General features: G+C 39.2%; 1 protein-coding gene across 2 annotated transcripts in view; it reads right to left on the reverse strand.

Annotated features, from left to right (window-relative positions):
* The window catches only part of DPP10 (dipeptidyl peptidase like 10), a 512130-nt gene that overhangs the window by 150720 nt on the left and 334358 nt on the right, over window positions 1-27052 (reverse strand). For both annotated transcript variants that reach the window (XM_053405055.1, XM_053405066.1), the window contains exon 3: window positions 23478-23573. In XM_053405055.1, coding sequence (XP_053261030.1) covers window positions 23478-23573 — 96 coding nt within the window. The remainder of the gene's footprint in view (window positions 1-23477; window positions 23574-27052) is intronic.

Raw genomic sequence — 27052 nt, forward strand, 5'->3', positions numbered from 1 at the left:
TATAAGGCATTACAAATATAGGCCACCATAAAACATCCATATATAAAATTTTAAAATATACACAATAACAGCCATGTAAAATATGCAATAACGAGGATTTTCATTGGAGTTTCTTCCTACTAAATAGTGCAATTCACCACTCTAAGAGATACTACTAACAAAAACTCAGCCACCCTTGCAGTTACTTCCAGGTTAATGTTAGACACACAGAATCTGATATTGTCATTGTGCTGTGATGTTAGATTACCCAGAAAAGGAGATAGCATGTGTTTGCATAGCTGGTTGTACAATGGACAGTAGGAAAGAATATGTTCTACAGTGTCGGGCATATTCAAAGAACATCCACAATGTCTATTGTTTCTGCGGATGTTTAAATATCTGCCCTTGACAAAAGCTGAGGGGACAACTTTCAGTCAGACTAACATAAAGGCCCTGCATTGGACTGGAATTATTAATTCTGAAATATAAGTTACCCTGTTATCTGTTGTATTTAAACCATAGAACTTAGGGACACAAATTTTGTTTACAGCTGACTTGATGTTTTGTTTTTCAATGTCCCTTAATCTAGTTTGAATATTGTGATAAATATATTGCCGACTTGAATTACACAAAAATTCCAAGTCAATACCAATAGATCAAATTTTGCTATGTAAGAGTTGGAACCATCTGGATTTATAAGAGTCCTTAAGTCAGAAAGCAGACAAGAACAAAAATGGCAATGCAACCAGGATTTTATAGAGCTAGTCCACACCCAATATTCCACCATGTGTATACCTAGTTCTGCACGCATCGTCTCATACTTGATTGAACTTGGGAGCCACAGGATATGTCTCAAGAAACTAGAGTGTATCTTATCTAAATCACTATTATATGCTTGTATCCAAAAATCTGAATAGCAGCTGGTATAAATTGGTTACCTTTCTGAAAATAAAATGAGCTACTGCTGAGGAGGTTCACTTAGCCCTTTTTATAGCACTTGTGTGGTGGTTTGACCAACATGAATTGCTCTGGAATGAAATTCCGAGATATCTGTGCATCTTTACTTGCTGGATTTCTTGTCCTCTTATTTTCCATTTCTCTAATTTCTGAGAATTGGAGAAGAGCAGAATCTTCTCATAATTTATTGAAAGTTTATTGGTTTCACAATAGAAAACCAGGGAGAGTAAAAGACATTTCAGACCTACCCACATCAGTGATAATAAGGCTGCATCATCCACATACATTAAAATTGGGACCGGGTTTTGATTGATTTTTGGGGTATGTGATTCTATTGTTTGAACATGTGCTGGAAGATCTGATAAAAATATATTGAAAAGGGGCAAGAATACACCCTTGTTTTACACCTTTCGTATTAGGGATGTCGGAAGAGAGGTGACCTTTGGCATTGAGTTTGATTTCACAGATGTTAAAGGAATATATAAATTATGTATTAAGATCACCAAGCATTGATCGATTCATAACTCTACAAGCTTCTTCCACAATATCACATGATCGACCAAAGGTGCCACAAAAATCTATGAAAGCTGCATAAATCTTGGATTGGTTTTGAAGTCTATATTTTTCAACAATGGTCTAAGATACAGCAGCCTTTGTTCTTTCCCTGGTCAGTTTAGATTTTTCCTCCAGGTAAGTAATTTAAGTAAAAGGTGCTTAGAGTAGATTTTCCCTATCACAATGTACAGGTCCAGTACTCAGCCTGGGTGGCCATAGATGGTGTCCACTATTTTAGTTCCTCTAAAATGCATCTGTGACCCCAACATATTAAAATGGTGGGCCAAATAAAACTGGCAGAGCTTGCACCTGCACAAGATTTATTTGCTACTCACCTGCTGCTACCAAGCTGATGGGAGGGCCCAACCACAAGGATGACAAAAGCAAACATTATGTCAGGCCTGCATAAGCCACTCAGTGTGTGTTTACAGAATAACTCCCCAAATTTTACAGCAACTTGAATTATTCTATGAGTGTTTCAGATAGACAGAAAGCCTTCAGTTTGATTAAATCCTCATAACATTTCACACCTTGCTTCTCCCTGGCCAGAAAATTAAGTAGGCAGTGAGAGAAATATCAAAAGACTACACTAGATCCACAAAGGATAGGAGAAAAGTGGAATCAGATCAGACAAGTGCATGCTAATTTACATTTGGCACAACCTTTTAAATTTATTGTGCACATCATTTACTGTGCTTCTCAGGTGGGTGGGGTAAACAGGACAGGCTATAGAAAACCCAATAAAAGACATGTGAAAGTAGCTTTCAGAAAATGTATCTAAATTTCATATTAACTGAAGACTAATATAGTTCAATTAATAATAATATCGCTCTTGCTGGTCAGAACCTTTTGGGAAATGTTGCAAATGATATACACTAAAATTGGAAGCAATAATAATAATACTAATATTTATACCCCACCCATCTGGCTGGGTTTCCCCAGCTACTCTGGGAGGCTTCCAGTACATAAAAAAACATAATAAAACTGAAATGTTGACACCTTGGAGTGCTGACTATCAAAGATTACATGTATAAGTTTATATGGAACCTTCCTCTCTTGGGTACTGTTTGCAACCTGAGTTCATTTGGATACTTCACTGTGCATAAATGGTTTTCAACAGCTTAGAAAGTTTGTTCAAACAACTTTGAAGAACATGTTAGGATTTCAAACTCCTGTAGCTCCTATTGATTTTCTTTAGCTTTGGCACATTTCTTGTTTATTTTTGATTTAAACTCCATCACTACCCCAACAGATAAAACAGTACCTTGGGGAAAAGAATAGAAAAAAGCCTCAGATGTACAGTTGAGCCAATAAAATTAATCTATTAAGGCAGCACTCTTCAAGCTGCTCTAGATAAGAATAAAAAAGCCACAAGAAGCTTAACTATGGCCTTGTGGCATTAGATCATGTCTGTACAAATACAGTATGATCTGAAATACAAGCCATCAAGACTGTAAAAATGTTGTTTTGTAACTACAAATGCAAGAGACACAATTTACACAACATTTTTAATACAACAATCTGCAGTACAAAATGGCTCACAATGTTTGTTTTGTGAGCAATTGAAAATAAAGCTATCAAGAAAGATACAGAAATTAAAAGTCAAAATCCTGTCACTATTGGCTTTAGGGATCTTCTGTCACAAACTGCACTGGAGTGTGCCAAAAAAACTTCTAGTTAAACTTACTGCTGCACAACAGGACTATGCACCCAACAACCCATATCCCCAACCACCAAGTTACTAAAACAAACCATATTTATGGAGCAAATAGCTTGAGGTCGTGATGATCAGCAAAGAGGGTGGCCTGCACCTGCCCTCTTAAATACACCAGGGCAGGCAGGGGGAAGCCCCCATGTCCCTGTCCCAGTTGGCCTTGTGGGCAAGGCCTGCCCCCCAAATGAAGAGGAACATGGCTGAGGTGGGTGGCACCAGGTGACCATTACATCTCCTGGCTATGCAGGCCTCCCAGAACCAGCTGCAGATGCTCCATATGTGGCAAATTTTGTTTAGAAACTGATGAATTAATCCAGTTTGTGCCATAAAATTTACAAATAAATTCTTAAGATTTCTGATAGGAAAAGTTTATGAAACAAGTAGGAACCCAATGTAGGAAAGTATTTATCCATCATTGGAAATATAATAAAAATTGTGCCCAGGTATTCTATGAAAGTATCTAGAACAACAACTGTGAATGGAAATCCAAAAATATGGGGTCAAAAATTATAAAATGCTATTTTTTTCTTCCACAGCTCTTCCCAAAATAAGAATATTGGAGAAAAAGATTGTGCAAATTATGCTCTGTATACAAGCATATCTATTCTGCATAATTTATTCCAAGCCTAGCATTTTTATTGCCTTTACACAGAATATTGGTGGCAAAAATAGAGAACTTATGTCAACCTGGGCATTACCAATGATTTTTGAATATTCTGCAGGGGGGAGGGGATTTCACCTGCTTGCCATGTCTTATCTTTCATATATATATATATATATATATATATATATATATATATATATATATAAAAATAATGTTGCTATGACTACCTTTTTATGTAGAAGACTTTAATGCTGGTGAACGAATAGGATTTGACTATTTTTTTTGAATAGCAGTGTTTGGTTGGAGATATTGTGTTTGAGATATCTGTTGTATTGTGAGGGGATAAAAATTGCATACAAGAGGAAGGATGTTTTCCTCACATTTTAAAAAACCTGTGTGTGCGTTTGTGCCAATGAATGTGTTGCTGTAAGAAATGATGAATTCAAAAACTTATTTCATGTCATATGGCTTAATTCTAAATAAGAGGCATGGATGTATAGAGTCAATCATGTTTGAAAATCATACTGGGGCCCTCTTACATAGAAGCATGTGCAGAAAATAATTGAAATTTTTGGAGAGAGGAGAATGTCACAGTTTCCTACTTAAGGACTTTACAAATCTTAATGCAATGAAAACAGCAAGTCTGAAAACTGCAGCCCTACCAAGTCAACATGTTACCAGCTGCCACTTCCTGCAAGAACACACCTTAACAACCTGGTAATTAAAAGTAGTGTGTCTGTGCACATGCATGAACACACAGCGACTTGTCTTTGATATTGTTAAACATAACAAGATCTACTATAATGCATGCCTACTGGACTGAATAAACATAGACACTACATGAGGAAAATTTTCTGTATGGTTGACTATTGCAGCTACCCCTGTGGAAATTGACCACAAATACTATTTTATTGTTCTTGTTCCCTATCCACACCAAGCCCTTCCTTCTTTCTTTCATCCATGTAGTTTTCGATAATCACGTAGAACAAAAATGGAAGAGTCTGGGCAGTAAGCATAAACTATTCCTACCCCCACCCACCTAGGTATGGTATCATCTGAAAAAATAACAAGGAACAGCAGTGGGGGTGTAACTTGTCAATATACTTTAAGAAAAAAAATCTTAGTTGCTGTCAAGAAAAGCCTGATCTCAAGTTAGCCATGAAATGGATAAGTTTAATGGAACAGCTATTTACCTGTCAGCCAAAGGAAAATAGAATAAAGACAAGAATGCAGTGGCGTAGATAATCCCTGAAAATTTGAGCTGGAAGAAACCTAATTTAAACACTGTGATTCCGTGTTTTAAACTACACGCTATATGAGTATCCGAAGTACAAGTAAGTCTAACTGAGTTTAGTGGACTTATTCCCAGGGAAGATTTATAAATGATAAAGAGGAGGGAGGAAAAAACAAGCACACTTGTAATGCCAGCCTGTATTGTTCTATACGTATACACATATAGAAAAAGCCCAAGCCTACAATGGATGGGCTCGCAGCAGCACTAACATCCCAGAAAATCTTGCTTCTCCCATAGTCACAGCTTTGGATTCAAGCAGAAATCAAGCGTGGCTCTCACTATCTGGCCTCTGCCTGCTTCTAGCCAGCTCCCTCACACAATTTACGCTTTGGTTTTATCACTACATAGCCAGGTGAGAAAGGGGCCAACCCATTTGTTTCCTTTGTTATACTAAGGACTATGCCTAGGCCCATTAATTCCAAAGCCTCACAACATTATTATAAATGGGAACCAGGTAATGGCAGCAGAATTTTTTTTTAAAAAAAACATCACTTACTCACCATTCTCTTTAAAAAACAAAGCAAGAATATAACCCCAATAAGTGCTTTGGGGTGGGTACTCAAAGGTACACAGTATTGGCACTCCCCCCTCAAATGTCCCATGCAGTTCAATGGAGCTTACTCCCAGGCAAGGGAGTGTGATGCTGTAGAATCAGATATATTTTGCTTCTGCTACCTGCCTAAATTTCACATAGCCTTTACTGCATCCAAATCTCTTTACAACAGCCAGATCTCTTAAGGAAAATACATGTATATTTCTTTAAAATAAAGCTTTAAAAATATAAATGGGCATTATTTGTTTCTTCAAAGTCCCATGCTAGTGCCAAAAAAGAAGAGAAAGAAAATATAAGAGGCTGAATCAAGCCATAGTGTTTGATACTGTACTTGTAGTTAAATTTCCAATGACATTCTAATCTGGCAATGGCCATTTAAATGACTGGGGTTTGTGGTGGCAGAGAGACTGAATTGGTAGGGAAACCAAAGTCATCAAACTTGGGGTGGACATGTGTTCTGTTTTACAGACGTCAGTCCTCTGTTTGAAAGGCTGTCAGAGAACAGCCTTCTATTTGAAGAGCTGTCTCGTCCAAGGCTGGTTTAAAGATAAATAACTCTAAGGGAGAGCAGGGGGTGATGGTGGTATAAGTAGTGTATCAACAGTTAACACCTGGACAGCAAACTGAGCAGATACATAGGTCACCCATAAAATTGTATTCTACAATTATTTCTAAATATCCAAATATACATATAAATCAATGTGTACAAATTTTATGCAACTCTGGGTCATCCTATGTTCTCTATTTTGGATGCATTTCCTCTGTATTTTGTTTGTTTCTTTCTAAACAAAATGGACCTAAAGTCACTACTGATTTAATTTAAACTGTTAACCTGGAAACTTGGGCTCATACTCGACCAACATCATGCAAAATTGTGCAAATCAAATGTAAGCATTTAATCATCAAATAAAACTCCTATAATTAATTAACTGCAGTTTTAATTAGTCTAAATACAATAGGGTGGTGTCTGCAATGGTACCAGGACATTTTACCTTTATGTATCACTCACTCAATTTAGGACCAGTTTTTGTCTTCATTTATATTATTCTTCTCAAAGCATCACATTTCCCATTCGTGTGCACTGAATTTCATCTCAAATCTTATTGCCAGAGTCACATAGTTCTTAACCCACAGTATTTTATTGCGTTTCTGACTAAAGTGTGCTGTTACTCTTGTCTCTGAACTCTGCCAAAATGCTTCCGTGGAGCTTCAATTATCTTGTATGTTGCCCAAAATTGGAGGGGGGGGGAGGGAGAGGGAGAGAGAGAGAGAGAGGGAGAGAGAGAGAGATAGAGAGCACGACTGGGCATTAAATCTGTTGAACAGCCAAGAGCAGCCAGAATTACTTGGAAGTAAGGTTTTCTGTCATTCCTTATGTTAAAGTGCCCCATATTTCTAAGATGCAAGTACAACACACAAAACCCAACTCTAATACTTTTTATGTTTAACTTTTTTGACCTTGAAACTCTAACAGAAATCCCGACAAAGTGTTTTATTTAAAATGCTTGAGGGTCAGGCATCCCAAGGATGTTTACTTTGAAGTAAATGCCATCTAAATCAATGCTACTTATTTCTAAGTAAATTAAGTTAGGATTAGGGTGTTAATTTAAGAAAATGTTGGGGAAAGTCTGGCCATAATACAGCATTTTAAATCCTATTGATTACAGTCCTTTTAATGAACAGGACTTTTTAAGTCCTTAATTTAGGTTGAGTCACGCTCATTTATTCCTAGTTGACTCTCTCCCACACACTTTTTAATACACAGATAATTCCTAATTCTAAAATCAAGGGTTAATTTACCACAGAAGAACCAGAACACAAGGCTCTAATCTGTGGGAGAGGAGCTGTACTCAGAACTTCTTGCTACAACTCATAAAAAATAATTCTGATGCAATAGTAGTGAGGGCCATTTCACACCCACCTACACCCACACCAGAGTGTGGAAACCGTTTCAGTGAAATATTATATACTGTGGGGATACACATGTGAATAACACAGTCACCTGAACAGGGATTTAAGGGGTATTTTTCATATAGTCACCACCCTTTCCCCCAAGTTAGGGAATGCCCCATTGAAAATATATGAAAGTACACCACTCAGAATAGACTCCCATGCTGAGTGGGGTGTGTGTGTATAGGGGAGCAGATTTATAGAAAATGTGTATTTCATCCTTCCACAGTAACTTGGCCTCCTATGCATCACCAAAAATATATATTTGTTATAACAAGTTTTCCCAGGTGGATGAATAGATTTCTGCCATAGGTGCCCATTTTGTATTTTTTGAAACTTCACATATGCTAATTTTCATTTATCTATTCATAAAATGTATTTCCATACCACCCTTTCATGGTGGTACACAGAATTGCTGGTACATAGCAATATATATATATATAAAATAAACTATTAAAAGCAGTACCAAACTATCAGTGAAATGGCAGGCTGCTCAATAAAACTTTTAACAACTACATAGGCCTACTGGCATATGTATAGATGCAAATTTAGACATAAATGGCATAAATACAAATACACAATACATCAGGTGACCTGTGTGCCTTGCTCAATTTGCTTCTGAGGTGCTAATTACTGATGTGCAACTTCAGCTCTCCTGCTCTTCTTTCTGGATTTTTTTATCATGAAACTAGACCTGGACAGACCAGCTCCTCAAATAGAGGACACTTGTCCTTTTCCTACCCAAGAACAATAACAAGTGTACTTTCTTTTACATAAAGAAACAAAGTTCTATTCCATTGGACAGATGGTGCAAACTCAACAAGGTAGGAGCAGGAATAAGTCCAGACACACTTAGGCACCAGAAACGTGCCAAGGGTTAAAACAACTTTGATTAGAAGAGCTTCAAGGTGCCTCTAAGCACAGTTCAGGGATAAGCTCCTGGGCTGAGGATTCCAGGATCAGCAGCTGCAAGGTGACACTGCACAGCAGCATGAAGTTTTTCTTACGTTAAGCCACACCTACACAGTGCACTTTTAAAAGCGGACTGGGAAAATCCAGCTACTCACACACACATGCCTGCCTCACCAAGGATTCCTGGGATGAAGCCAAGTGCTACTTCTTGCGGGATTGGTCTGCTCCTGCCGTTTGATGCACGGCCATTGCCTCTGAGGCAAGGCATGGCTTTCCCCTCCCTGCCCCAACATCAATCCCCCCACTTCATTGCCCAGGGTGAGACAGGTGCAACTGAGGAGCTTGGCTCTGAGTCAAGGGCTTGAGCAGGAAGGCCTGTCCTCATCACAGTGATCTGAGAGGCTTATGATAAAATATTCAGCTAGATGAATGACAGTTGTGTGTGAAGACCCCCAAAACCACCCCCAAAATAAATGCACAACAGACATAGAATTTTAGTTTAAGGTTTTTGGCAATAATTTGGCCACAACTTTATTGAATTATAGCATGTGAGTGGTTGCCTAGGCAATGGTTCCCAACTACCTGACCCTGCACAGTGGCAGGGCAGGACTGACAACTGGACTCCACTAGAGGTCAGTAAAACATACAGGCTCCAGTTCACCCCATAAGTTCCCATGGACTCTGGTGTGGCCCTAACCCCTGAAAGCGGATCAGACAAAAGCAAGGCGAGCCCCTGGGTTCCTTTAACGGAATTCCCTAGCAGCAGCAATGGAGGGGCAGGCACAGCCAACCACTTCCCCTCCGCTAAACATTGAACCAATGCCTAACCGCCAACCTTACAAAGTTGTAGGCAAAAACCAAATGGTGACCGCCAATCAGCCAAATGGCAAAATTTCTACTGGGCCCCTGCTCCAAAACAGACGACCTCCTAGACAGGCATAGCAAGGCCAAAGAACAGCCCTAAATATAGGGTGGGAGGGCAGGTGATGCACGTTGCAAGAAAGAGAAAACTCCCAGCGACGGGAAGCTTAAATCGCCCTAGCGATTTACAACCCAACAGGCCAAATTTCTGCCCCAGCAACCGAGGGGCGACCAATGGGGTATTGTGGCTACCCAAACGGTCCTGCCCCACAACAGGGAGGCAGTTTAGGTGATCTCACCGCAACACGTGCTCTCCATGAGGGAGGACACGATCTCTAGAAATAAGAAAAGATTCCTCTGTAAGGTAGGAAACAAGCCCACCCTATTGCACTGGTAAAAAAAAATTCCTGTGGGGAGAATTTTTAAAATATTTAAACTTTTATATAATTTAAAGTATAATTTTCAGTTGTGCGCCCCCCCCCCCCCGCAATTGTATTATGCTGTTCCATCACTGCTAGTTCTTAGGTGGCAGGCTAAGACAGTTATGTCTACTCAGGTCATTGATGGTTAGGTTAGCTTCTACTGTGGTAGTTATTTCATTGGGGTGAGGTAGAACTTGTCCTTTTTATTGTGTTGTTGGATTAGTATTTTAGATATTTTGTATTGTACAGTTTTCTGATTTTTAATTGGTTTTATCCATTTGGATTTTATATTGTTAAGTCAGTTTGAGACTTTTTATATCAAATAGTATTGTGGGGGGAATTAATGGAGAGCAAACCAAGGAAAGATGAGACTGCCGGGGGCCCACTAGGGGGCGCATAGGAAGATGGCCGACAATAACATCTCTCCGACCCACAGGAGGTAATTTGGAGGCTATGTTGGGAGTAATTAGCCTCCCTACCCACTCAAGACAGTGAGTGGGGCCGTTTGCCTGCTGTGCCCGATACCACCCCCGAATTTGTGAGGGGGATGGGGGCACTAGGCACAAAAACCCTCCCGTGGGTTCTCGGCACTCCTTGACGCTATCTCTGATCTGCGCCACTAGCTGCAAGAACTTCAAAAGAATTAAATTGGCACGAAGGAAATGCACATACTTCAGGAAATGAGGAGGAGTGAAGGCTGCAACAGAAGAGGTCTCTGGAAAAACAACATTTAATTTATGAGAAGATACGTCAAGATACGGTACGGCAAATGACCGATGGGGGAGGGGGGAAAATGTTTTATTTTTTTTACTTATGTGATTAAACCCAAGAATCCCCTCCCTTCAAGAGTCAAAAGCCAGAAATGAGTAAGGACTTAAGCTGTGAATTTAAGGCTGTGTGGAGATAAACTTTCGAACCAAAGCATGTTTATAGAAGACTGTGGAATGTATAAGAGCTTTGTTATGACGCAGTCAAAAATTCCGACGCCATTTTGGGAAGCTCTGTCGGAGGACTAAGACCGGGGGGAGAAAGAGTGAAAGAGAGCCTTTTTAAACTCCTCAAAGAGGTCTTAAGATCGACAGAGCTATAAATCTACGATGGAAAAAGTGATCTTATCTCCGAAGGTGACGATTTATGGGAACTATCTGGACTTGAGGAATGACGACGGGAAATTCACACAGGAGTATTATTGGTGTTTATCAGCTTAAGGAGACCATCAGAAGAGACCATAAAGGATTATAAAGGACAAAGAGAAAATATAAGAATAAGAAGTGATGTGGAAACAGCAAGAGAAGATTGGAAAGAACTATGAACATGTGTTTGGACTGTTGGAACATCTATTTGGACTTATTTGGACTGATTTGGACATTAATGCAGAAGTAAGGATTTAGATCAGAATCCTTCCTCGGATCTGGAAGTATGGGACCCCCAACAAAATTTAAAAATTCGGCTCTGTAATTTGGAATTTATGTGGTTTGATTTGATGTGATTGGCCGGTTAATAAAATTTATTTAAAAAAAAAAAAAGGAAAGATGAGACTGCCAAGTCTTCCATTTTGTAAATGTGATTTTTGTAAATGGATTCTGTATTTTTCTGAGCACTCAGTTCTACATTGGTTTAAAGGGTGATGCCCATAAGGATCAGACAACAATAACTAAAATTTTGGGAATCACTCTTCGTTTTATAGAATTTATGAACTCCTTTAATTAAATATCCCCAAATGGTATACTTTAATAATAAAATAATACAATATTTAGTCCATAGACAATTGAAATTCCGTACATTACAGTATACATTAGCATTATGCAACTGCAAGAGAGAGTTCTGAGGTTGGGAGAGCAGCCCAGTTTTAAAACTGAAAAACGTTAGAAATTGAAAGTTTTCTCATAATAGGCCATCAAGAACAAAACACTGAGACCAAACAATTTGGATAGAAATAAAGGCCCAATCAGTGTGGAACACCAATACTCCAACTCAGTCCAAAACCTGATTTTTTTTCTTGATTTCAATGTTTAGCACTTTTATTTTAGCAAAGTTCCCATAATTTAATTATCCCACTTGAGAGAATATGAGTTTGTGTAGCCCCATTAATGGATGTAAATCAATCTACATTTACTTATTTGGCAAAGAGAGACATGGCTGCTATAGTCATTACTAGTTGGCAAATATATCCCACAAATTGCCTGGAAACTTTGTCAGACTGGGATAAACAAAAACATACCAGTTGCCAGTGGTTCAATTTAATGTTACTCGGTATGTGCACCACGTCCAACTTTTGCAGCAGTAAATTAAAAATGTAATTAAGTCAGACCATTAAAAATATAATCAACCAAATCTCATAGTACTTATTTTGTTCTTGTAGCACATATTCCTAACCAAGGGTTAAATTGCATCTGTGTACCCAAGACCCAAGTGTGGGGTGTAATGCCTAAGTAGCATTTCCTGCAGGCAATTTGTCTAAGCAGAGTGTCCAGGAAAAAATTATTGCAAGGCAGTGATAGAAGCTCTCTATCAAATATCAGGCAGAAATGGCTATGAGACAAGTACACTTGTAATTTGCAGAAATATATCCTCAAACTCTAGGGATTCCTCCAGACATATGCTTTTAATGTCCACAATTCTCCCGCTTCCTGCCCCCTAAGATTGTGATAGCAGCTTCTGAACTATAGCGTAAGTACCATTATGAGGGTAAAGGTAAAGGTAAAGGACCCCTGGATGGCTGAGTCCAGTAGGACTTGACTATGGGGCGCGGCAGTCATCTCACGTCAGGCCGAGGGAGCCAGTGTTTGTCTGCTGAGAACTTTCCAGGTCATGTGGCTAGCATGACTAAACCGCTTCTGGCACAATGGGACACTGTGACAAGTACCAGAGTGCATGGAAATGCTGTTTACCTTCCTGCTGCAGCAGTACCTATTTATCTACTTGTGCTGTTATGCTTTTGAAATGCTAGGTTGGCAGCAGCTGGGACAAAGCAACAGGAGCTCACCCCATCACATGGACTCGAACTGCCAGCCTTCCAACTGGCAAGCCCAAGAGGCTCAGCAGTTTAGACCACAGTGCCATCCACTCCCTTCTGTTATGTATCAGCAATGGTAAGAGAATGGTGCAGTAAGGACTGAAGTGGTCACCACACAACTATAAAAACTTCCCCAACCAATTCAGTGATTTCCCCATCTTTTCCATATATGTCTATAGCTGAAGATGTTTTTAAACAGAAATTTATGACGTAATATGGTGGTTATTCAAAATTACATTAACAGAGGATCAAAGCCTGTGGCCTTGTGAAAGACATCAAGGACATTTGTTGCAAAAATCAGGACTGGCAATACAAACTAGAGTCTGTGTCAGCCAACTACTCTCTGAATCCATTTCAGATGGAATAATACCACCCTCCTCATTTGAAAAAGTGAACATTATTTAATCTAGAAGATTGCCACTCACCTGAAAAGAATAATGTTGTTGCCAGTTGGACAGACAAGCAGCAAACTATGCTTGTTATGCCCTCATTCTGAACATCTGCTATTTCCTCATACTGGTACAATGATTGGCCAGATTTGTGAATGGAAGAGTGCAGCTGTTATAATAGGATACGGTTTCCCCATGTCAGATGGAGATCAAAGGAATGCTAAAGCAACCATGCACACATTTGCATGGAAGCATTGTCATTCACCCTAACCAATCCCAGAAGAGTTCCACCAGCAGTCCATCTACATTCCATACTTGGATTATCTTATTACCACACAAGGACTCATTTCAGTAATGAAAACCAGCCTGTGGAGTTTGCTGAAACTACATACATCTCAGATACACTGCACTGAAGAAAATGACTTTTGAGCCAATGCCAATTCCACTCAGGAACCTTATAAATTTGAAAACTTTGGGGATCAATCCCTTACTATGTAAGAGTTGTGGGTAAAAAGACATACCAAAGAAATTCACCCGTAATAATCTGGCATATCCAGCATGGGTCTTACTGAACTCTTGGACTACACCAAAAGCTGCTAATAAAATGTCCTCACAGCTCATTCCCTCCCAGTTACAATATACACAACTGAATGATTTTAGCACTTTGGACAGGGTGATGATGAGTGAAGATCGATTATTATTTTTCATTTCATTTCTATACCGCCTTATATTTTAAAGAAAAAATCTCAAAGTGGTTTACAACACATTAAAATATTGAATAAAATAATCTCGAATAAAATAAAATAAATTCAAGCTTCAAGGAAAATATTTCAGATCCTTCTCTAAGTAAACTGTCGCTTTCCCCATATTTATTTACCTACTTAATTTAATTGCTTGGCTTGTATTGTTGCGTGTCCATAAAGAAAAGTTTAACACCTATCCCAATGAGAAATTTATAGAAGAAATTATTGACTATTTTGTTTAAGACCCTCAGAGACTCAAGTTTTTGTTTAAAGAGTGTTTGACTTTGTATTATATTTTCCTTTATGGATAGACAAGCGTTAACAAAAGAAATTCTGTCTGGTTTCAGAACTTATGTCTGACATTCACCACAACCAAGGCAAATTCTAGGTAGTGAAATTCAGCCTTAGGGTTTTAAAATTTGGTTTGGAGTAGTATAGTTCAATGGGCAAACTAAAGCTGAGTTTTTCTAGTGCCTGTTATTGTTAAACAGACAAATGAAGCAATTTGTTACAAGTTAGTTCTGAAATATATAATCTCTAACTCTAATTGGATGCTTTTGCCACAGTGCTTGTCAAGTTTGATCTTCTGCTGTACCAGTATCATTGTCAGTGTCCCATACTGCTTTCAAACTCATATTAGAACCCATAACACATGTTAGGAGGTCCCTGTAAATGATAGAAACAGAACCTTCTAGAGTACCTACAGAGGCTTACAGAAACTGTAATTAAAAGTTAAGGATCTCAACTGGCTGTTAAGTCCTGAGGAGAAGTTTAGTGAAAGTTTTTATTTGTAAACAGTTTTTCTCTCCACCAATTGAACTCTATTCAAAGATATTATTATTAAACAAATTATGTAACCTATATAGGCCTTTGGATTTTTTCCATTGTTCATATTGAGCGTATTTGATAGGGTATTGGGGTGGAATTCAGTATTGAGTTCCTACACTCATTCCGTCTCTGCAAGCATTGCAGCTTACCAACTGAAATAATCCCCTTCTCTGGCTCTTGTGTACTGTTTTACGGTTCTCCCCAAAAGGACAGAGTCCTGTCCTCTGCCTGCACCTCAAAGCAGAGCTGGTACATCACATGAGGCTGGGCACCATTGGCAGTAGCCTCCAGCAGCTGCCCAAGGAAGGAGACCGACAGCAGCTGTAGTAGGTTGGATATACCTAATTTACCTTCACTATGATGTGTGTGCATTGTTCTTCCCATTAGTACTGTGACTATTGTTTTTACCATTGACTTTATTCCTTTAGTAGTTCAATAAAAAAATTAAGGTTCTGGAACAGGTATAGAAATTTAGGCACAACGTTCACTTTTACTGCTCATATCTGCTCAAACCAAGTCCATTTGCACGCTTTGCATCTTTTAAATTGAATCAAATCTTTGGGGAGAAGAATACCAAGGTATTTAATGCAGCTATCAACATTCCTTTAATCAAACAATTATCATGGAAGTTGACATGCAGCTGGTTCCTGGAACATTTTTTTCAAAGCTTTGTCAGACAGTGCAGTGCAGGTGCCATGCTCTGAAGGTGTTCCTAGTAGCTTTACACTGATAAATAAGGAGACAAGCAAGCAACCTTCAGACAACCTCATAAGTAGGATCTATAATATGTTTCTTAAAAATTTCTGTGTGATTTGTTTAGCTTTTTCGCTTTAAAAATTCACACAGAACCAGGATAAGATGAGAGAGGTCAGTTTTTTGGCATATTCAGAAACAAGATATAAAAGATTTGGACCTGGTTGTTAATCGCTAAACAGAGGATCATGGTTTTGCTTTGTTGCAAGGGCTCATGGAAACTTTCCAGGATTAGACGTATGTATTCTTCAATTTTCACAACCAATGTCTATGTTTTCCTTCATGCCACAGCAATTGGCAGGTTATGGTGCTTATTTATGAATGCTCTGGCTGCTTGGCTGACTAGATAAATGTACTCTGCCTACTAGATCCGTGTGTTTTCATCTCTTATCCCTGGGCTTTGTCTTCTATGCATCCTGTTATCCTTCCTCATTCCCATTGTAAAGTGAACACTCAAGCTCTCCATCCATCTTGGCCTGAAGCTTGTGCACCTGGCCCTGTGGCTCCCTGCCCTACATTTCTATCTGCAGTCCAACTTTTTGGTTTCCCATCCTGAGGTCCGCCTGCAGTCTGCTTACTGACTACACCACAGCCAAAATCATTTCTCACAGATCTGCTGCATCCTCTAAAAGCTCTCTTTCGCTTTCTTTGCCTGCCAATATATCATCCTTCCTGTTGCTTTTCTCATCCTCTACATACTGTCACAAAGTGCTCTACAGGATCAGCCTTCTGATGCCACATTAATCATTTTTAGCTCCATGACTTCTTCCATGCTTCTCACTGTGCTTTCAACAATTGCGTCCTTAATGTTTATCAGAAAACATTTTACTTTTCCTGTAAACCTTCCACCCTGTATGCTGGGACTCTTAGAAATATGCACCTGTATTCAGACTATACTTAGTTTATTTTAGAGCTGCTTGCTCGTAACTAGCCAAATGCAGATTAGCACGCTTCTTTGTGAATCCTCCTTACTCCTGTCTGTTTTCTAGGCTACTCGGCTAATTTTGAATTTTGAGAGAATGGTGTGGGCACCAGTCACAAAATGGTTGCCATGGGTGTGTGGCACAACACAAAATTAGAGACAGTACAGTCATAGTGAAGCTTTTTCCAGAATTGTATTTCTGCACTGGAAAAGCTTTGATTTGTTGAACTTTTGCCTGCCATACAGCTGTTAAAGGGACAATAAATTACAATGTTAACCCTAAATCAAAGCCCATTTGCCTGGATGCAAGCTCCATTAAACACAGTAAGACTTACATCTGAGCAAGTGATAGTGATTATGATTCTTTTTCTGGCCCTGACTTTCTTGTCGCTGCCTTACCTGCTGGTTCTGGACTTTTTAATTCTGAAAGAGATCTGGCTTTAATTCTGAATATATATAGCCATAGCCATGAGGAATAAGACAAAGTATCTGGAAATTCCGGGAGTGGGGTGGAGCCATTCTTCTCATACATTCTAGTGCTGGCATGGCCAAACTTGGCCCTCCAGATGTTTCGGGACTACAGTTCCCATCATCCCTGACCACTGGTCCTGTTAGCTAGGGATGATGGGAGTTGTAGTCCCAAAACATCTGGCGGGCCGAGTTTGGCCATGCCTGCTCTAGTGGGACTAAATTCATTTCCGCAGAGCAGACTTTGGTAAATAAAATTTTGAATACTTGCTGTGCAGCAAGATGCACCCATGGGCTAAAGATATTTATAACAAGCAAAAGTTATAATGATGGGAAATAGTGAGTAGAATGTGACAAGAAGGGGAAAACAACATATTTCTTTTCCTTTTCCTCTCTTCCTATACATCCCAAGGACATTCCAATGCAGTTGTTTGCACGCAAGACAATTCTGTTAATAGTCAAGTAGGGATGGGAAAGCATCTCCCCATTGCCTCCAAATCATTAATATTTTGCAAGCATTCCCTTCAAATATGCACAGAACCTCAAGGGCTTTGCAAGCACTTAAAATAAATGCTTGCAAAAAACCAACAACACACCAGTGGCTCTCTTCATTTTGCAAGTCGAGGGAAACCATGGGAATAATACAACTTTACCTTTGTTAGAAAGGTGGGAGAAAACCACTGGCAGAGGAAACACACCTTACTGGCTGCACTTGGTGAAATTGTTGCCAGGGGTGGTATGCCCACCCACTGAAGAGTACCCTTGGAGCACGACAACCTCCTTTGCAAAGTAGTTTTTTGCCCATAGCAGAAAATTATCACAGTTTAGCCCTTCAATGCATTTCTCTGTGTACATGTTGCTTAGAAGTGTTGCACCTGAGAAAAATGCTACTGCATGTGTGTGGCAGAGAGATCATCCTGAAAAAAGACTCAGGGTTGTCGGTGGGTGGGTGCCTCCCAGCAAGTTTCGCATCATAAAATCATCTGGGACAAGTCAGACCTTTACAGGCTGATACCCTGTTCCCCCTTCATGATTATTATTGTTATTAATCTTTCTTTCTTTCTCTTATTACTTGCAGACATCTGAGTAGAACTGAGGAAGGGAGATCTGTCTGAGGTGGGCTGTGTTAAACTGAATTCTGCTTACAACACTTGAGCATTTTCTCTTCAGATTGCAGCCCCATCCCTGCAAAGTAGGCAATAGTATATGCTGTTAGAAGAAATAATTATGATAATTATGATATTAAATTAGAAACAGGAAACTGGGTAGCTGCTATAATTGAATTCAGGCCCCCCTCTTTTTTTTTTAGTTTCCCATTCTGCAAAAATATCAACATAGCAGTGTAAGTCCACAAAAGTGTCCCTTTAATTAATAAAAAAATAAAACTTGCTTACACTAAGTATTAAGTATCACACATTTAAAAGATGCCGGTGCCTTCACTTTAGTCTTTTCAGTTTCTGCTTAAAACATTGAGAGGTTTAAACAAATCTAGTGCTTGTTTACTCAGAAGTGTGCATAATGGGATTTGCTTTCTAGTATGTGTTTGGTATAGCAGTTGCCAGCATAGTTCTGCATGTTTACTCAGACTTAATTCCTATAGCAGAGCTTTCCAAAAGTGTGTGTGTCGTGCCACGTTAGTGTGTCAGCTGCAGTGAGTAGGTGTGTTACACGAAAGCTCCTTGCGCTCCTCTTGGGGCTAGAAAGGGGTTAGTTTAACCTCCGGTTTGCTAGTAAAACTGTTATGAAATTATGCATGTCTAAAACGTGTTTGGAAAGTTCTGTCCTATAGTATTCATTGGTGGTGTTTAACTTGTGGTGGTGATTCACCTATCCAGCTCCGTCAGCAAATCTGCAATTGCACAACATGGCTGTCCCCACTCTCATCCCCCTGTGCAACCCCCTGAAATTTGGTTTATGGTGGTGGGGGATCAGGAGGGAACCCCTGAACAAAGTATGAAGGGAGAAGGTGGATCATTCCATGTGAAAAGCTGCAGTGCTTACACAGAACAACTGGAAGAGTATGGCACTGATTTCCAGTGTATTTAGAACTACAGCAAAGCACTCTGTTGTGTTCTCAGATGAGAATCAAGCTGCATTTACCCCATAATTGCAATATATGAGGTCCATTTCTTGTTATGCCTCTTGTCCTCTGCTTCCCTGCCCAATCAGCTTTGTTGTGCATAGGGAACTTCCTGGTGACTTGTTCACTGAGCCTTCATCCTGGTTTGTTTACAGGGAGATTAGTCAGTATTGGAATGAATGCTGATTAAATAGCCAATTTGTTTGCCTGTGGCCTTATCTGATCAATTAACTCTCTTATGAAAACCTTCACATACATATTCCTGGCCAAAAGAACAGCTTCTGAGTACAAGAAGCATTCAGGCCACAATCCTAACTCAATTTACTTGAGAGAAAGCCCAATTTAATTAAGTTGGGCTTACTTTTGAGTAGACATGGTTAGGCTAGTACTGTGGGTGGCTAAAGATACTATAATAATAGAACTTGAAGTTTGGCCAGTTTCCTTTGTAGGCAGACTAATGTGTATAGAGATTACTAGTTAAAATGACTTTCAAATAGTGCAGCATTTGTGTATGTTTTCAGGGAGGAAACCTTACCAAAAATATGCCTGTAGAAAATAAATATGACAGTGTTTCAACAAGTATAGCCAATGATGAATTTCCATGGCTTAAACAATTATTAAAGTAAAAATTTATATTAAGAAGTTAGAGTCACTATTCTTGTAATATAGTGATTTCCAAAGATCTGATACTTTCAAATTAATTAGAGGAGCCCTAAGATGGATCATGCACTGAACCAACACTTGAATGAATTATGGGGTCCCAAGATCCAGCACACATCACTTTTCCCAAGAATATTACCCCATGTCCATGCCAATTTAACTGTACTTTACTAAGATTTTTGCAACTGAATTCTCATGCATTCCTTTAATAGCCTTGCCTTTTTGTAATTCCAAACCATCTGATAACCATTTTAATACCTCATAATTCAATGCAGCAGTGTAGTTTAAGCAAATTAAGGCCATTTCCTCCCATTTCTACTTCTGTGGCATAGCCTATACTTCTCTTTCAATGTGCCCTTAATCTTAACACATTTTGTATCACTCACTGGCAGCGTTTTAAATTTTCACTTTTTCAAAATTAAATGTTAAAAATCAATACTACTAAAAGTAGATGCACTCTCATTTAACATCTTCAAAAGGCTGACAGACATCTAGACCTCTTTTCAGAATCATATTAGAGAACAGTGGCTGATCTGATAGAATTTAATTATAGCATAAAAGACATAGGCCACAATCCAGAGAGCCCATTCACATGCTCTCAAGGGATTGTTCATGCAGAGCCAGGCTTTCTATAGCTCTCTTTTGGTGCATTAGGCATCAGCACCTGTAACCAACTTGTGGGGGGTGGGAAAGGGAAGCTCTTTCAAAAATCTGCTATAAAATTTGCGTAGAAATTAAGAACATACCATTTTGTGTAAGAGGTTCTAGCGTGCCAAGATAATTGTGACTGAGATACAGTGAAAATACCAGTGTTACAAACTCAGTGAAATGATATTGCAAATAATGAATGCTGCTGCTGTCTTAAATATAGAATTGTGAAATATAATGCACTCATTAGTATATGAGACTCTCACCGAGAAACACTTTGCTGAATTTATCGGTATGAGAACTTATTTCATGTCAGTGTCATGATCACTTGATGATATGCCACAAGGTAGTGACTGAATTGATATTATACTTTATTTTTGAATAATAATTAAGTGTTATTGCCATAACTATTTGAATGCACAGAAAAAAAGTATGAACATCAAAATCTGAATTTATAAAATATTATCTCAGTCATGTACCAATTATTGCACTTTTCTTGTCAACCCTTCATCCAGTTCTCATAAAGAAGTGTCGTAAGACGATTCCCAACATGCCTGACTAAATCAGGGTTTATTCCAGCATATGGTGTTTATAGCCTAGAAAGAACTGTTTACGAAACAAGGCTCACATTATTATTTAATCTTACTAACCAGAATAATATCCAAAAGACAAATACAAGGCCCACATACTAGTATGTTAGATTTCTGTTCTAATATCTAATAGATACAATATCATCGCACACAGACAACCCTTCTCATCCCTACAGCACTGATGCAGAGAAACTGATATCCATATACAATTCTCCAAAGCACTTGCATCTACTGACTACAATGTGTGAATTATAGCATGTATGAGTTTGGTTTAGGAGAAATGCTCAAAGGTGTGTGTGTGTGTGTGTGGTGCATCTGAGTTCTTTACTTTAGAACTGAAGCTCAGATTATTCATATTTAAGCCAGTGCACTTAGACCAGTTTTACTTAGTTTAATACTAATGTTTGCTGTCTCCAAAGGGACTTTCATCCTTATAACAATATTAATTTAAGCCTTATAGTTCTGCTGTGCACACATAAAACAACTTTACAACATTATTGAAATCCTGACGTGTCAATGAATTACAACATACATTGGTGTTTCAGAATGGCTTCTTTATCATACCTTTCTTTTTCTGCCTGAAGAATGTTAGCTTGCATAAGTAATTCTGAACACATGTACCTCAGACTACAGCTTTGGCAATATATTGGCCCTAACTTTAACCCATGCTCCCATTCCCTGTTGAAAACCATTCTCAGTTCCTGCTTCATTTGAATATTTCCCAAGGAGCTGCAGCTCCTATCTTTCAGTTGTGCAACTATTGGGTACAACCCAAGTTCATTTACAGAAATCAATAGTATTAGAAAAACAGGTTTCCAATATTTTGCATAAATCTCAGCCATTGTTATGGATACAACATGTGCAAAATCTGCACATCAATCTACAAAACACGTAGTTCTAGTTTTTATTGCTAACATAAAAGCAAAGGCCATTCTGTATCTATTGGTGGAGCGAGCATAGGCATAGTGTTGATACATAATCTAGTATTAGTTCCCAACCCTAATATGTCATAAAGATAAATTCTGAAAATATATTTTTTCAGGGGGAGCATTAACAAACAACAAGAAAACAACTACAAAATCAATTACAAAAATCCTCGAAGTTTAACTACTCGAATCTGTCTACTCCATATTTCAAGGTCTCTGTTGTATTAACAGCATTCCCTGTCATCTAAACACTGTTGCTGTTTTTTTAAACTATCAACAAAAAATACTGCCTACAAACTTAATGAGCACTACAGGCAGTTATTCATAAGATCCTAAGAAAGACAACATAGTAAAAGTGCCAACCTTTTTGTCTATCAAATGAGAAACAGCCTCGGTAGCTGGCCCTGGAGAACAATTTAAGCAGCAACACCTGGAACCACTCAATACTACATCTCCCACAGAATTTGTCAGTTCACCACTGAATCAAAATAGATGCAGTAAAAAGATGAGAGGAGGAAAGAAAGGAGGAAGGTGAGAAACCAGGAAAATATAATAGTGGTCTAGGGATAGAAGAAGCAAGTGGGTAAGACAGGAGGAAGCAATAGTATATACAGTGGCTGGGAAAACCCAGCTAGATGGGTGGGATATAAATAAATTATTATTAGTAGAAATAGTTGTATATACAGCCTAGTGCATAAATATTGTGATATAAGGGCTATATAATGATAACAGTGACCTCATTTGACAAATCTCAAGTCTTTTGGCATCATTAGGACATCTGGGTAGAATCTACACACATAAAAAATGCTGTGAAAATGTGTGTATTTTTTTAAAAAAAAGTTTTGGGGGAAAAAATTAATTGAATTTGCCATAGCTCGCTGTCGCCATCTAGTGTCACATTTGTATATTGCACTTTACAACACACTGGCTATCAAAGTTTACCCACCAGATCCAGTTATCAATCACTGCTGTAGGTTGTAATGGATGGATTCAGAGAAGAAAGCAGTGGCATAGGTTAAAGTTATGTGATTTTACAGTTTTTGTTTTGTTGTACTGATTTTTAACATTATTTCAATACCCAGAGACAAAAGAAGACACCTTTAAGAAAGGTGTTAAGAAAAGGCAACTTCAACAGATACAGTTATCATGCAAGCATATCAGTTTGTGAGAATTTTTTATTAGTCAATTATATGTTTCTTTCAGCATCCTCTTCTCTGCACTACCTGTGCCTAATCTTCCTTATACATCAGGACCTTTTCCCAGTTCCAAACTTGTTCCAGGAGATTTATTCATAGCCAAACTTGCAGCTTTTCCCCATCTCACATAAGATGGTCTGCAAGCTGTTTAGTTTCTTGAGCCATACATCAGCTTATTGACAACAATCACTACCAAAATGCAATAAGTTTTTTCATAATTCTTGTATAGATGCAGTTATGGTGGAACTATTTGGACACTTGGGCACCTGAAGTTTCACAACATGATAAATCATAGGTTGTCCAGATCTTAAGACCAATCCTCAATAGGAAGAAAATTCTCACATGTAGACCTCATCATCAAATTAAGAGTTGGGTTGGTACAGCGACTGATTTCCCCTCTAATATCCCCATTCCCAGATCTTTCTATATATTACTAAAAAGAGTATGTGCAACATACCATTGATCCATTTGGCTTCTGGATTGTGAACTATAAATTCTTTTCTGAAGAGGTCTTCTAAAGACAATCTGCTTTCTGATGAATTTGACAGTTCATCTAAAGAAAAAGTAAAAAGAAAATTGAAACAGCAAATCACACTTTTTAATATAGAAAACCCTGATTATATTACCAAATGCTTCACACAACACCAGACCATATTGAAAGCTGAATCCTTCCCATTCATGAAAAATACAGATTTTTATTTCAGCAACAGTAAGGTAAAGGTAAAGGGACCCCTGACCATTAGGTCCAATCGTGGCTGACTCTGGGGTTGCGGCGCTCATCTCACTTTATTGGCCGAGGGAGCCGGCGTACAGCTTCCGGGTCATGTGGCCAGCATGACTAAGCCGAACCAGAGCAGCACACGGAAACGCCGTTTACCTTCCTTCCGGAGCGGTTTCTATTTATCTACTTGCACTTTGACGTGCTTTCGAACTGCTAGGTTGGCAGGAGCAGGGACCGGGTAATGGGAGCTCACCCTGTCGCGGGGATTCGAACCGCCAACCTTCTGATCGGCAAGTCCTAGGCTCTGTGGTTTAACCCACAGCACCAGATAAAATATTATTGGGGGCGGGGGAATCACTCACAATTTTGGCTGGCTGTAATCTCACACATATACATATGTGAGTTCTGTGGAATTCCAGGAAACCACAGCTTCCTACAAGATTTACATTTACAGGTATGTGGGAAAGCCCTCTGGTTGCTGGATGCAGCCAACTACAGGGTCAAAGCCTGCAGGAAACTAGTGACAGTGTTCCCTCTTCCAGTTCTGCAACCATATCACCTGCTGCAGGTGATGCCATGGTCCTGGGGATATTATTGCTTGCTTGAGCATCTTTCCTGACATTTTAAAGCCATAGACTACTAGGTAACTTTATAATCTGAGCACATTTTCCCCCACCTGGAATTTGTTCAGGGTTCTTGTTCTCTCCCCCCCCCCCATTTTGGCAAGACTAAGGCTGGATCTAGACCCGTCAAAGCAGCAATTCAATTAAACACATTGTAAACCATACAGGGTAATCCAGTAGGGAAAGATGGGACTCCACAGCACCATCTAGTGTCATAGTGTTATATTGCATATACAACACATATAAAATGCTTTTTCTTTACCAATCTAGCTGAGTCCTAGGTAATCTGCACCTTTAAATACTTGCTGTGCAGATCTCTCTTCTCAGCTTTCCTTTATGAAATGGCTATTTTTATTTTTATTTTATTCCTTGAAGCTATTTTTTCTCTCCATAAAGGCAGAATATATAGAGATATATGGTATTCAAAACACAGATCACAGCATTTCACTGTAAGAGCTTAAGACAGACAAGTACACCTTTTCTACAAGCTCATGCTTGTCTTTCCTGGCACCCACAGGGTGCCCTCCCCTAAATTAGGCCTGAAAGAAACAGTCTAGTGTGGTTCCTCTGGTTTGCAAATCGGCCCACAAGCCCTAAAAGGTTGGTGCCCAATGGAGTAAAAGAACGATTAGAAAGTTTGCTAAGTTTCTCTGTGAATTTACAGAGGGGATAAAAACAGCTGAAACTGGCAAGTCCCAATTGAGATGATATACCATTTACTTTTACCATTATATTTGGACTTTTAGATGACAAGTTTACAAAGAAAGAATATATTGTTGTTGTTTAGTCGTTTAGTCGTGTACGACTCTTCGTGACCCAATGGACCAGAGCACGCCAGGCACTTCTGTCCTCCACTGCCTCCCACAGTTTGATCAAACTCATGCTGGTAGCTTCAAGAACACCATCCAGCCATCTCATCCTCTGTCGTCCCCTTCTCCTCGTGCCCTCCATCTTTCCCAACATCAGGGTCTTTTCCAGGAAGTCTTCTCTTCTCATGAGGTGGCCAAAGTATTGGAGCCTCAGCTTCACGATTTGTCCTTCCAGTGAGCACTCAGGGCTGATTTCCTTAAGAATGGATATGTTTGATCTTCTTGCAGTCCATGGGACTCTCAAGAGTCTCCTCCAGCACCATAATTCAAAAGCATCAATTCTTCGGTGATCAGCCTTCTTTATGGTCCAGCTCTCACTTCCATACATCACTACTGGGAAAACCATAGCTTTTACTATACGGACCTTTGTTGGCAAGGTGATGTCTCTACTTTTTAAGATGCTGTCTAGGTTTGTCATTGCTTTTCTCCCAAGAAGCAGGCGTCTTTTAATTTCGTGACTGCTGTCACCATCTGCAGTGATCATGGAGCCCAAGAAAGTAAAATCTCTTACTGCCTCCATTTCTTCCCCTTCTATTTGCCAGGAGGTGATGGGACCAGTGGCCATGATCTTCGTTTTTTTGATGTTGAGCTTCAGACCATATTTTGCGCTCTCCTCTTTCACCCTCAATAAAAGGTTCTTTAATTCCTCCTCACTTTCTGCCATCAAGGTTGTGTCATCTGCATATCTGAGGTTGTTGATATTTCTTCCGGCAATCTTAATTCTGGTTTGGGATTCATCCAGCCCAGCCTTTCGCATGATGAATTCTGCATATAAGTTAAATAAGCAGGGAGACAATATACAGCCTTGTCGTACTCCTTTCCCAATTTTGAACCAATCAGTTGTTCCATATCCAGTTCTAACTGTAGCTTCTTGTCCCACATAGAGATTTCTCAGGAGACAGATGAGGTGATCAGGCACTCCCATTTCTTTAAGAACTTGCCATAGTTTGCTGTGGTCGACACAGTCAAAGGCTTTTGCATAGTCAATGAAGCAGAAGTAGATGTCTTTCTGGAACTCTCTAGCTTTCTCCATAATCCAGCGCATGTTTGCAATTTGGTCTCTGGTTCCTCTGCCTCTTCTAAATCCAGCTTGCACTTCTGGGAGTTCTCGGTCCACATACTGCTTGAGCCTTCCTTGTAGAATTTCAGCATAACCTTGCTAGCGTGTGAAATGAGTGCAATTGTGCGGTAGTTGGAGCATTCTTTGGCACTGCCTTTCTTTGGGATTGGGATGTAGACTGATCTTCTCCAATCCTCTGGCCACTGCTGAGTTTTCCAAACTTGCTGGCATATTGAGTGTAGCACCTTAACAGCATCATCCTTTACAATTTTAAATAGTTCAGCTGGAATACCATCACTTCCACTGGCCTTGTTATTTGCAGTGCTTTCTAAGGCCCATTTGACTTCACTCTCCAGGATGTCTGGCTCAAGGTCAGCAACCACACTACCTGGGGTGTACGAGACATCCATATCTTTCTGGTATAATTCCTCTGTGTATTCTTGCAACCTCTTCTTGATGTCTTCTGCTTCTGTTAGGTCCTTACCATTTTTGTCCTTTATTATGGCAATCTTTGTACGAAATGTTCCTTTCATATTTCCGATTTTCTTGAACAGATCTCTGGTTCTTCCCATTCTGTTGTTTTCCTCTATTTCTTTGCATTGCTCGTTTAAGAAGGCCTTCTTGTCTCTCCTTGCTATTCTTTGGAAATCTGCATTCAATTTTCTGTATCTTTCACTATCTCCCTCGCATTTTGCTTGCCTTCTCTCCCCCGCTATTTGTAAGGCCTCATTGGACAGCCACTTTGCTTTCTTGCATTTC

The sequence above is a fragment of the Podarcis raffonei genome, chromosome 1 (genome assembly GCF_027172205.1).
Source record: "Podarcis raffonei isolate rPodRaf1 chromosome 1, rPodRaf1.pri, whole genome shotgun sequence".
NCBI lineage: Eukaryota > Metazoa > Chordata > Lepidosauria > Squamata > Lacertidae > Podarcis > Podarcis raffonei.